At 44.4% G+C, this 13,027-nt stretch overlaps 1 protein-coding gene across 1 annotated transcript; it reads left to right on the top strand.

Annotated features, from left to right (window-relative positions):
• The first annotated feature begins 1,089 nt into the window (after nt 1–1,089).
• Nucleotides 1,090–12,520, top strand: LOC144506351 (uncharacterized). The gene is made up of 3 exons (XM_078232336.1): nt 1,090–1,110; nt 5,429–5,592; nt 12,264–12,520. Exons 1-3 carry the CDS (start codon nt 1,090–1,092, stop codon nt 12,490–12,492), a joined length of 414 nt encoding a protein of 137 aa, XP_078088462.1. The 3' UTR covers nt 12,493–12,520.
• Nucleotides 12,521–13,027: the final 507 nt, after the last annotated feature.

Here is a 13,027-nt window from a genome sequence, read left to right as displayed (position 1 = left end):
AGTAGGATCGATAGTTTAACACATCGTTACAGCCAAACATATACAGACATTGGCTTTTAACATCGCATTGTTTCATAGAATGGATACATTTCCTCTTTCAGTGATTTATCAATGACTTCGTTTCGGTCTATACATACAGTAATTGGTTTTCCTGCATTTATGTATTCCCGTTCCCATTTGTGGCTAATCTCTTTATCAGACCCTATTGTCCCGGGTCTGTCCTTATCTTAAAAGTGCCTTAAGCCCTGGCTTCCTGCAGTATTTGTTCCCTGCATGTAAATAACTGTCTGTCCTGCATGTTTTAATTTCAAGTAGCTGTCTGCGCTAAGAGTGAGTGCCTGTTTAATGTCTCTTTTCCAGGTAACTTTTTATGTGCCAGGCAGCCATTTTATGTGTCATGTACCCACTTGATAGACCATAACACTACTTAATTAATTTTCAACAACATGATCAGACCCGTTATGTTTTAGTTACAGCATAGCAACAACTAATTTCTGTTGCGTGACTGACTCTCCTGGGTTTCTCCTCTTCAAAAAAAGTGTCTCTCGATTTGTCTGTGAGAAAGCAGTTCAAACAAAACAGGGTAGGTTGGTTAATCTTATTGTTTTATCTTGTCATTTAACGCTGGGATTTAATTTAAGGACAGCACAGTGGTTAGCACTGCTGCCTCACAGTGCCACAGACCCGGGTTCAATTCCTAGCCTTGGGTGGCTGTGGGGAGTCAGCACATTCTCCCTGTTTCTGCAAGTTTCCTCTGGGTGTTCCGGTTTCTTTCCACAATCTAAAGATGTGCAGGTTAGGTTGGTTGTCATGGTAAATTCCCTCTTAATGTTCCAAGATGTGTGGGTTAGGGGGATTAGTAGCAGGGTAAATATGTGGGGTTTCAGGAGAGGACTTGGGCAAGCTGCTCTGTCAGAGTCGGTGCAGGCTTGATGAGCCGAATAGCCTCCTTCTGCACTGTAGGAATTCTGATGTTGAAATATGTGGCTAAATAGAAGGTAAATCTTAATCTTGTCACAACATTCAATTCTCAACAGGTTCAAGAATAAGGAGGATCCCAGGGTCTACAATCTCCAGTTACTGATAACCATGCCTTGCAGAACCCAGGAGGCAAGTATACACAATTGCAGTGGTTGAAAACAGTGAAATTAAATTGAATTTTACAAACAAATAGGCCATTCGGCCCAATTGGTCTATGTCAGTATTTAAGCTCCACGTGAGCCTCCTCCCACCCTATTTAATCTCAGCAATACCAGCGACTGACATATATAGTATACTGTAAATTGCGGTGTAGAAGTCAACACAAGATGACACAATTTTTCTGGCCTTAGAAATCATGATTTTGTATATCCTCAGAATAAGTCGACCACCTTTTCAACCATGATATGTTGTGCTCGCATTAGTGGTCAGCTTCAATTTGTTACCCCATAATTGGATACTTTATTTGACAGTACCTTACAAGTTTAAAGTATATTTATTAGTCACAAGTAACCTTACATTAACACTGCAATGAAGTTACTGTGAAAATCCCCTCAATCACCACTCCCGTCTGTTCAGGTACACTGAGGGGGAATTTAGCATGGCCAATGTACCTAACCAGCACATCTTTTGGACTGTGGAAGGAAACCGGAGCACCCAGAGGAAACCCACACAGACACGGGGAGAACGTGCAGACTCTGCACAGTGACCCAAGGCAGGAATCGTGAGGCAGCAATGCTAACCACTTGCCACTGTGCCACCCACCTACAATGGGGCATAAGTGTTCAAGTCAGTGATATGGGCTACGTTGTGAGTAAGTGTGGGAGTTTAAGAAATGCCCACTCTTTGCCTCAGATGCCGATGACATTTCAAAATGGTGGGCATTCAAACCAAGTAAGAGTTTTAACAACACCGGGTTAAAGTCCAACAGGTTTATTTGGTAGCAAATACCATTAGCTTTCGGAGCGCTGCTCCTTCATCAGATGGAGTGGAAATGTGCTCTCAAACAGGGCACAGAGACACAAAATCAAGTTACAGAATACTGATTAGAATGCGAATCCCTACAGCCAACCAGATCTTAAAGATACAGACAATGTGAGTGGAGGGAGCATTAAGCACAGGTTAAAGAGATGTGTATTGTCTCCAGGCAGGACAGCTAGTGAGATTCTGCAAGTCCAGGAGGCAGCTTGGAGACATCTCTTTAACCTGTGCTTAATGCTTCCTCCACCCACATTGTCTGTATCTTTAAGATCTGGTTGGTTGTAGGGATTCGCATTCTAATCAGTATTCTGCAACTTGATTTTGTGTCTCTGTGCCCTGTTTGAGCACATTTCCACTCCATCTGACGAAGGAGCAGCGCTCCGAAAGCTAATGGTATTTGCTACCAAATAAACCTGTTGGACTTTAACCTGGTGTTGTTAAAACTCTTACTGTGTTCACCCCAGTCCAACGCCGGCATCTCCACATCATTCAAACCAAGCCAGTGGTTCACTTTTATGCTCAGTGTATAAGTCAACCCCTGTTCTTGGAGGGATTTTGAGGCTTCGAAAGGTCTACTTATACAGCAGTTTCTGCAGAAGGCAAATTCATTGAATTCTATTGAGGGGAAGGCCACTCAGCCCATCGTGCCTTCGCTGGTTCTTTGTAAGAGCTATTCATTCCAGTCGCCTGCTCCTTCCCCATACCTTGCAAATTTGCACTTTTGAAAGTTATTTTTAATTCTATTTTCAGGCAGTGCATTCCAGAACTCATTGCACAAAAACCTGTCTCATCCCTTTTCCAGAGTTCTTTTTCAATCTCCTTAAATCCATGCCCTCTTCTTAATGACCCTTCTGCAAGCGGAAACTGTTTCTCTTTATTTACTTGATCAACATCCCCCTGAATGAGTGACATTATAAAGTTTCCCCATAACCTTTCCTGTCCCAGGGTAAACAACCTCAGATTCTCTAATCTCTGGAATTCTTGCATCCTTCCTAACACACTAGTAAATTGGTTCCACTCCCACCACCACCCTGAGATCCTTCCTTAAGTGTGATGACCAGAATTGGGATACAATACTCCAAATGAGATTTAATCAATGATTCATAAAGGTTAGAAATTTAGGAGCAGCAGTAGACCATTCAGCCCATTGAGCCTGGTCCTTCGTTCAGTACAATCATAGTCGATCATCCAGTTCAATGTCTATTCCTTTAAGTATTTTGTAGGTTTCAATGAAATCACCTCATTTTGCAAAATTCCCAGGCCCAGTTTGCCCAATCTCGCTCCATAAAACAGTCTCACCACCCCCGGAACAAGTGTGGTGAACCTTTGTTGCACTCCCTCTGTGACAATAATATCCTTTCTGAGGTATGGGGGACTAAAACTGCACACAGTACTCCAGGTGCAGTCTAACCAAGCTTCTATACAATTGAAACAAGACCTCCATACTCCTGTACTCAAATCCTCTTGTCATAAAGGCTAACATTCCATTAGTCCTGCTAATAACTTGTTAAACCTGCTTGTAAGACCGTAAGACCATAAGACATAGGAGCAGAATAAGGCCACTCAGCCCATCAAGTCTGCTCTGCCATTCAATCATGGCTGATATTTTTCTCATCCCCATTCACCAACCTCTTCCCCATAACCCTGATCGCTTATTAATCAAGAATCTTTCTATCTATCTCTGTCATAATGACCGCGACTCCACAACCTTCTGCGGCAAAGAGTTCCACTCTCTGGCTGAAGAAATTCCTCCTCATCTCTGTTTTAAAAGATCGTCCCTTTAGCCTGAGGTTGTGCCCTCTAGTTCTAGTTTTTCCTACTAGTGGAAACATCCTCTCAACATCCACTCTATCCAGGCCTCGCAGTATCCTGAAAGTTTCAATAAGATCCCCCCTCATCCTTCTAAACTCCGAGTACAGACCCAGAGTCTTCAATCGTTCCTCATATGACAAGCTCTTCATTCCAGGGATCATTCTTGTGAACCTCCTCTGGACCCCATCAAAGGCCAGCACATCCTTCCTTAGATACAGGGCCCAAACTGCTCACAATACTCCAAATGAGGTCTGACCAGAGCCTTATACAGCCTCAGAAGTACATCCCTGCTCTTATATTCTAGCCCTCTCAACATGAATGCGAACATTGCATTTGCCTTCCTAACTGCCGACTGAACCTGCACGTTAACCTTAAAAGAATCTTGAACAAGGACTCCCAAGTCCCTTTGTGTTTGATTTCCTAAGCATTTCCCCATTTAGAAAATAGTCTATGCCTTCATTCCTCCTTCCAAAGTGCATAACCTCACACTTTTCCACATTGTATTCCATCTGCCACTTCTTTGCCCACTCTCCTAACCTGTCTCAGCCCTTCTGCAGCCCCCCTGCTTCCTCAATACTACATGTCCCTCTACATATCTTTGTATCATCTGCAAACTTAGCAACAATGCCTTCAGTTCCTTCCTTCTTCCAAATTGCTAATGAATATTGTGAAAAGTTGTGGTCTCAGCATCGACCCGAGGCACACCACTAGTCACCAGCTGCCATCCTGAAAAAGACCCCTTTATCCCCACTCTCTGCACTACACTGAGGAACTATTCCTCCCCCTCCCCCCAGTATCCAAAATGGATAATCGATTAGCGAGCAAGGTAGCACTACCTGCCTGATACTCTGAGACTGCCTGGTGGTCACCCATTCCCTCTCTGCCTGCTCGTTCCTAACCTGCATGGGACTCCCTCCCTAAATTTGCTAGCCTCATGGATGCACCACAGTGACTCCTGCCACAACCCAGGGTTCAAGCTTCTGCAGCCGGTGACACCTCCTGTTGATGTTTTTGTCTAGGACACATGATAAATCCATGACTCCCAAATACCACTGGATGCACCTTCCACTGCACCAAGCTAACCTGCCATACCATAACTTTAAAAAATATTACAGTTAGAATAACTTACCAGTTACTCACCAATCAACTTTTTTCCTCTGTACCAAAATAAGAGCCAGTTACTGGGGGCTAAAAAAAAAAGGTAGAAATAGAAATACCTCCCTCACCGAACTCCCTCGCTCCGGGGGGGGGAGAGCAATTGGGAGGGAGAGAGGAGGAAGGGAGTGGGGGGACTGACTGGGATCAGTGGACAATGAGAGTGGAGGGTGACTGGGAGGCTCATCCTTCATTTGTCTCCGACCTAATGTGTTCTTAAATGTTGACTTGGTCTTTATTCAGTCACTCACTCTGCCAGCAACTCCACCAGAACCAATAATTCACAGCCCCATTGTGTAAATGTTTCTCCTGCTATTTATCTTCTATCCATTGCATTTAATCTCTGGATCTAGATTCATCATTCTCATTTGCCTCAAAGCCACAATTCTATTGACTTTCTCTAAAGTCTAATGCACTGGAGGTTCTGCTTTTAATGTATCTGTAGTAGATATTTCTGGCACCTTGCTAAGTTGTTGTTTTAAAAGTTCTATTCCTGGATCAGGATGCAGTGATCAACCTGAAGTCTGTCCAGGAAATTGCCAAAGACCTGGGCTTTCAATGGACTATCGTGGCCTGTGAGCTGGGCTTCACCAGGACAGAAATCAGCTGCTTTCGTATCACCTCGATGCAGAAAAAGGTGCAAGCAAAGAAAATGCTAGAGAACTGGTATGTCTAAAGTTCCATCACAAAAACAAGTACTCCTAAGGTATTGTATTTCACTTGTTATCTCCTAATGCTTTAAAATTCATATCATTCTACAACTGTTCAAACCTGCAGACAATTAACCCAGTCTCCCAAGCTGTGGTGAAAGAATCAATCCAGTCTGGTCTTTACATTCAAGCCAGTTTGTCAGACACTTCCTCAATGCTACTAACCTACAAGACACTCCCACAGCAAAGTGTTCCAGCTGTCTGTATTTGTAGGATAATCAATGTCACATTTTTAACTAGCAATTCCTTTCACAAGGTAATTGCCACATACTGTCATTACACTGACACTTGGGTGCATGATAACGTCCTATTGCACCTCTCAATATGTGCCCCATTACAATGAAGTCATAGAATCATAGAGGTTCACAGCATGGAAACAGGCCCTGTGGCCCAACTTGTCCATGCCGCCCCTCTTTTAATCCCTAAGCTAGTCCCAATTGCCTGCGTTTGGCCCATATCCCTCTATACCCATCTTACCCATGTAACTGTCCAAACACTTTTTAAAAGACAAAATTGTACCCACCTCTACTACTACCTCTGGCAGTTTGTTCCAGACACTCACTACCCTCTGTGTGAAATAATTGCCCCTCTGGACCCTTTTGTATCTCTCCCCCCTCACCTTAAACCTATGCCCTCTAGTTTTAGACTCTCCTACCTTTGGGATTTTTGAAGTGTAATCGATGTTCTCGTTCAAGCTAATTCCCACTAGATTGCTGACCAATCAGCTTCCTCCCCTGGTCCCAGTGTTGCCTGATATCAAAAATAGTTCCCTCTCTTCAGTTACTCTGTCTCTCTCTCATCACCCCTTCCATCTGTAAACAATCTGCAGCCTTGCAAACAACCTATTTCTAACTTACCTTTCCTCTCCCTGGTCCTGAACCACGCAGCCTCCTCCCAAATCCATACCCATTTTTACTGCAACTCTGGTCATTTCTGCCCCTCCCCATTACCTCTTATCCAAGTCACAGTAACATCCTGTGAGACTGTGACAAAAGGAAACTTTCTCTCCTTGTCCTTCTCGAGCTTTCTGCTGCGTTTGACATAGTTTGGTTGCACTATCCTCCTCCACTGCCATCCAGCTGGCTGGGACTGCTCTCACCTGGTTCTGTTCTTGTCTATCTAATAATAGTAAGAAGTCTCACAACACCAGGTTAAAGTCCAACAGGTTTATTTGGTAGCAAATACCATAAGCTTTCGGAGCAGAGCTCCTTCGTCAGATGGAGTGGATATCTGTTCTCAAACAGGGCACAGACACAGAAATCAAGTTACAGAATACTGATTATAATGCAAATCTCTACAGCCAGCCAGGTCTTAAATGTACAGACAATGTGGGGGGAGGGAGCATTCAACACAGGTTAAAGAGATGTGTATTGTCTCCAGACAGTACAGCTTGTGAAATTGTGCAAGTCCAGGAGGCAAGCTGTGGGGGTTACTGATAATGTGACATAAATCCAACATCCCGGTTTAGACTTCTTACTGTTGTGAGACTTCTTACTGTGCTTACCCCAGTCCAACGCCGGCATCTCCACATCATATCTAATAATAGCCAGAGAATCACTGGCAATTGCTTCTCTTCCTGCTCCGACACCGTTACCTCTGGACTCCCCCAAGGATCTATATCTCATCCACATGATGCCCCTCGCAAAATTAACCAAAAACACAGTGTCAAGTTCCACACATACACTGATAACACCCAGCTTTACCTCACAGCCATCTCTCTCAATTACTGTCACTGTTATCAGACTGTTTATCCAACATTCAATACACAACGAGCAGAAACTTCAACAACAACTTCTATTTATATAGCACCTGCAGCTGGAATGATTTCAAAATGTGATTGGATGCACACTTGTAGGAAACTTGCAAGGCTATGGAAATAGAAAGGGAGAAATGGGCCTAACTGGAGAGACTGTGTCGAGCCAGCATGGGTTCAATCGGCCGGTTTCAGTGTCCCTGACTCGTGTTCTGGTGGACAGAGTTTCTCTCTATCTATTCTATCATTTCTTTCAACCATTCTTAAGCACCTCCGTTAGATCACCCCTTAATTTTCAAAATTTAATATAAATTGGGCAACCAGATTCTGACGTAATCTGTTGCTCGAAGCACTAAGTTGGTGCAAATGAGGCTTTTAAACAGATGCCCTGCAGAGGGCAGCAGACTTGGCAGAGAAACTGCAGTCTCTGTACTTGGAGATCAGACACTCGGTGACCATGTGGAACTACCCTGAGCCCCCCCATTCCTTATCACCACACTCACCTTAATCAGCTTGAGGATTGACTTGGTCATCGTGTGTATACTGCTGGGTTGAACCTGTTGGAGACTGAAAGTATGGGGCTGGTATTGTACTGCTCCCAGACACGGGAGAGCACCAATTCTCCCATTCCTGATCTTTGTGTTAAAGATAGGTGTCGAGAGAAAGAAAAGATTTGCATTTATATGGCACCTTTTACATCCTCGGAAATTCCCAATAAGGGACTGACTGTGCAGTGATTCAAATGAAAGAACTTACATTTGTACAGAACCTCAGGACATCTTCAAAGGCCTTTCAGATTGGACTACTTCTGAAGGAAAGTCAACAAACATCAGTGAGATAAATGAATGGATAATCTGAGTGAGTAATCATTGGGAGAACCTCCCCAGCTGAAACATTAGAATGGATATTGGTTTTGTCTTTCATCCAAAAGACACTTGAGACACAGAATTGTTAACCCCACTGGTCTGAAAACTCGGCTGTTTTTCTGGAGTGAAACTTGGCTGTTTTTCGGTCAGACCTTGTCACTTTGCCAGTTTATGGGAAAATTCCTCCTTGCACATCGAAACTTAAAACGACAAAAAAATTCACAGTTGATCTTGATAGTTGAACTGGAGCAATCTCCATGGCAACACCTCTACCAACCAGAATCTACATGCCAATTAATCGGCAGTCACTTCTCATGCAGTATAACTTGTGTTACAGTTGAACACGTGGTTACAGGGATGGTGCAGGAGGGAGGGTTTCAGATACCTGGACAATTGGGGCTCTTTCTGGGGTAGGTGGGACCTCTACAAACAGGATGGTCTGCACCTGAACGAGACGGGTACCAATATCTTGGGGGGGAAATTTGCTAATGCTCTTCGGGAGGGCTTAAACTAATTCAGCAGTGGGGTGGGTACCTAAATTGTAGCTCCAGTGTACAGGAGGTTGAGAGTAGTGAGGTCATGGATGAGGTTTCAGGGTCGCAGGAGTGTACAGCAGGCAGGAAGGTGGTTTGAAGTGTGTCTACTTCAAAGCCAGGAGCATCCGGAATAAGGTGGGTGAACTTGCAGCATGGGTTGGTACCTGGGACTTCGATGTTGTGGCCATTTCGGAGACATGGATAGAGCAGGGACAGGAATGGTTGTTGCAGGTTCCAGGGTTTAGATGTTTCAGTAAGATCAGGTGGTAAAAGAGGGGGAGGTGTGGCATTGGTAGTCAAGGACAGTATTACGGTGGCAGAAAGGACAATTGATGAGGACTCGTCTACTGAGGTAGTTTGGGCTGAGGTTAGAAACAGGAAAGGAGAGGTCACCCTGTTGGGAGTTTTTTATAGACCTCCGAAAAGTTCCAGAGATGTAGAGGAAAGGATTGCAAATATGATTCTGGATAGGAGCGAAAGTAACAGGGTAGTTGTTATGGAGGACTTTAACTTTACAAATATTGGGCGGCACGGTAGCACAGTGGTTAGCACTGCTGCTTCACAGCTCCAGGGTCCCGGGTTCGATTCCCGGCTCGGGTCACTGTCTGTGTGGAGTTTGCACATTCTCCTCGTGTCTGCGTGGGTTTCCTCCGGGTGCTCTGGTTTCCTCCCACAGTCCAAAGATGTGCGGGTTAGGTTGATTGGCCAGGTTAAAAATTGCCCCTTAGAGTCCTGAGATGCATAGGTTAGAGGGATTAGCGGGTAAATATGTGGGGGTAGGGCCTGGGTGGGATTGTGGTCGGTGCAGACTCGATGGGCCGAATGGCCTCCTTCTGCACTGTAGGGTTTCTATGATTTCTTCTATGATTGACTGGAAAAGCTATAGTTCGAGTACTTTAGAGGGGTCAGTTTTTGGCCAATGTGTGCAGGAAGGCTTCCTGACGCAGTATGTAGATAGGCCAACAAGAGGCGAGGCCACATTGGATTTGGTACTGGGTAATGAACCAGGCCAGGTGTTAGATTTGGAGGTAGGTGAGCACTTTGGTGATAGTGACCACAATTCGATTACGTTTACCTTAGCAATGGAAAGGGATAGGTATATACCGAAGGGCAAGAGTTATAGCTGGGGGAAAGGAAATTATGATGCGATTAGGCGAGATTTAGGATGGGGAAGGAAACTGCAGGGGATGGGCGCAATTGTAATGTGGAGCTTGTTCAAGGAACAGCTACTACCCGTCCTCGATAAATATGTACCTGTCAGGCAGGGAGGAAGCAGACGTGTGAGGGAACCGTGGTTTACTAAGGAGGTTGAATCTCTTGTGAAGAGGAAGAAGGAGACTTATGTTAAGATGAGACGTGAAGGCTCGGTTAGGGCACTTGAGAGTTACAAGTTAGCCAGGAAGGACCTAAAGAAAGAGCCAGGAGGAGACATGAGAAGTCTTTGGCAGGTAGGATCAAGGAAAACCCTAAAGCTTTCTATAGGTATGTCAGGAGTAAAAGAATGACTAGGGTAAAATTAGGGCCAGTCAAGGACAGGAGTGGGAAGTTGTGTGTGGAGTCTGAAGAGATAGGAGAGGCACTAAATGAATATTTTTCGTCGGTATTCACACAGGAGAGGGACAGTGTTGTCGAGGGGAGTACTGAGATGCAGGCTGTTGGACTGGATGGGATTGAGATTTATAAGGAGGAGGTGTTAGCAATTCTGGAAAGGGTAAAAATAGATAAGTCCCCTTGGTCGGATGGGATTTATCCTAGGATTTTCTTGGAGGCTAGAGAGGAGATTGCAGAGCCTTTGGCTTTGATCTTTGTGTCGTCATTGTCTACAGGAACAGTGCCAGAAGACTGGAGGATAGCAAATGTTGTCCCCTTGTTCAAGAAGGGGAGTAGAGACAACCCTGGTAATTATAGACCAGTGAGCCTTACTTCTGTTGTGGGCAAAGTTTTGGAAAGGATTATAAGAGATAGGATTTATAATCACCTAGAAAGGAATAATTTGATTAGGGATAGTTAGCACGGTTTTGTGAAGGGTAGGTCATGCCTCACAAACCTTATTGAGTTCTTTGAGAAGGTGACCAAAGAGGTGGATGAGGGTAAAGCGGTTGATGTGGTGTATACGGATTTCAGCAAAGCGTTTGATAAGGTTCCCCATGGTAGGCTATTGCAGAAGATACGGACACTTGGGATTGAGGGTGATTTAGCGGTTTGGATCAGGAATTGGCTAGCTGTAAGAAAACAGAGGGTGGTGGTTGATGGGAAATAGACTTCCTGGAGTTCAGTTACTAGTGGTGTACCGCAAGGATCTGTTTTGGGGCCACTGCTGTTTGTCATTTTTATAAATGACCTGGATGAGGGCGTAGAAGGATGGATTAGTAAATTTGCGGATGACACTAAAGTCGGTGGAGTTGTAGACAGTGTGGAGGGAAGTGGCAGGTTACAGAGGGACATAGATAAGCTGCAGAGCTGGGCTGAGAGGTGGCAAATGGAGTTTAATGCGGAAAAGTGTGAGGTGATTCAATTTGGAAGGAGTAACAGGAATACAGAGTACTGGGCTAATGGTAAGATACTTGGTAGTGTGGATGAGCAGAGGGATCTGGGTGTCCATGTGCATAGATCCCTGAAAGTTGGCACCCAGATTGATAGGCTTGTTAAGAAGGCATACGGTGTGTTAGCTTTTATTGGTAGAGGGATTGAGTTTTGGAGCCATGAGGTCATGCTGCAACTGTATAAAACTCTGGTGCGGCCGCACTTGGGAGTATTGCGTACAGTTCTGGTCACCGCATTATAGGAAAGATGTGGAAGTGTTGGAAAGGGTGCAGAGGAGATTTACCAGGATGTTGCCTGGTATGGTGGGAAGATCGTATGAGGAAAGGCTGAGGGACTTGAGGTTGTTTTCGTTAGAGAGAAGAAGGTTAAGAAGTGACTTAATAGAGGCATACAAGATGATCGGAGGATTAGATAGGGTGGATAGTGAGAGCCTTTTTCCTCAGATGGTGATGGCTAACACGAGGGGACATAGCTTTAAATTGAGGGGTGAGAGATATAGGACAGATGTTAGAGGTAGGTTCTTTACTCAGAGAGTAGTAAGGGCGTGGAATGCCCTGCCTGCAACAGTAGTGGACTCGTCAACATTAAGAGCATTCAAATGGTTATTGGATAAACATATGGATGATATTGGAATAGTGTAGATTAGAGGGGCTTTAGATTGGTTTCACTGGTCGGCGCAACATTGAGGGCCGAAGGGCCTGTACTGCGCTGTAATGTTCTATGTTCTATGTTTTCTCCTGACATTGGTGTTTCTGTGATTGTCCTGATGACTGCAACGTGAAAAACTTTGACAAAGTGTATTTATTCCACAATACTCAAGTTCTGTACTGCCGAATGACTATTTAATAGCTGATGTAATCAATAAAATAATGACAAATATCCTCTTTTTAAGAGAAGGGCTCTGATGGCTAAAAATCTTTGTGTTTAGGTATGAAAAATCGTGGAACAAATTGAACAAAACAAAGATGCTGCAAGATGCTCTGGAGAGGGCTGGCCGAAAGGACCTGGCAGATAAACTGCAGTGTCTGCACTGGGGGCATCAGAAACTCAGTCAGCGTGTGGAGCTGCCGTCAGCTTTCCCATTCCTTATCACCATTTACAAGACCATGAATAATAGGGAGGCCCTGCAGAAGATTAACCAGCTCAGCCATCAATAAGAAGGAAAAAACAATGGTGGTTGTCTTTTAACAATGCTCTGTAACCGTTACATTAATAAACTTAACATGTTGCTTCTGCTTTATAAACCTGTAGTTGCATGAGAGATGCAGTAAAAACAGTAACCTTTACCAGTGCTTTGGTGTTTTCTTTCTCCACTATTTCAAAACCTATCTGATTCTTTTTGCTCCTAATGGGCCGTGACTCGAGGCACCGTACACTTACTGTGTGCTGCGCCTGATAACAGACACCTCGGGCAGGGTACCTGAGATTGTGTCAGAGGATCCTGCAGTGGCTCAGCATCCAATTCCCCCATCCTCCCTATGGGGATACCAAAGAATCTGCCTGCTGCGCTCTCCAGTTAGAATCAGGAACTCTGCTGTAAAAGAAATTTAATTAGAATCAGGAACTCTGCTGTAAAAGAAATTTCAACTCTGCTGCATCGTAAAAACATAAATCCATATCTAATTTTATAAATTAGAAAGTTATCTCCAATTGCAACGGGATCTTGATCAGTTGGGCCAGTGGGCTGACGAA

Source organism: Mustelus asterias, chromosome 17 (assembly GCF_964213995.1).
Source record: "Mustelus asterias chromosome 17, sMusAst1.hap1.1, whole genome shotgun sequence".
Classification (NCBI taxonomy): domain Eukaryota; kingdom Metazoa; phylum Chordata; class Chondrichthyes; order Carcharhiniformes; family Triakidae; genus Mustelus; species Mustelus asterias.
This window is presented reverse-complemented; position numbering and strand designations above follow the sequence as displayed.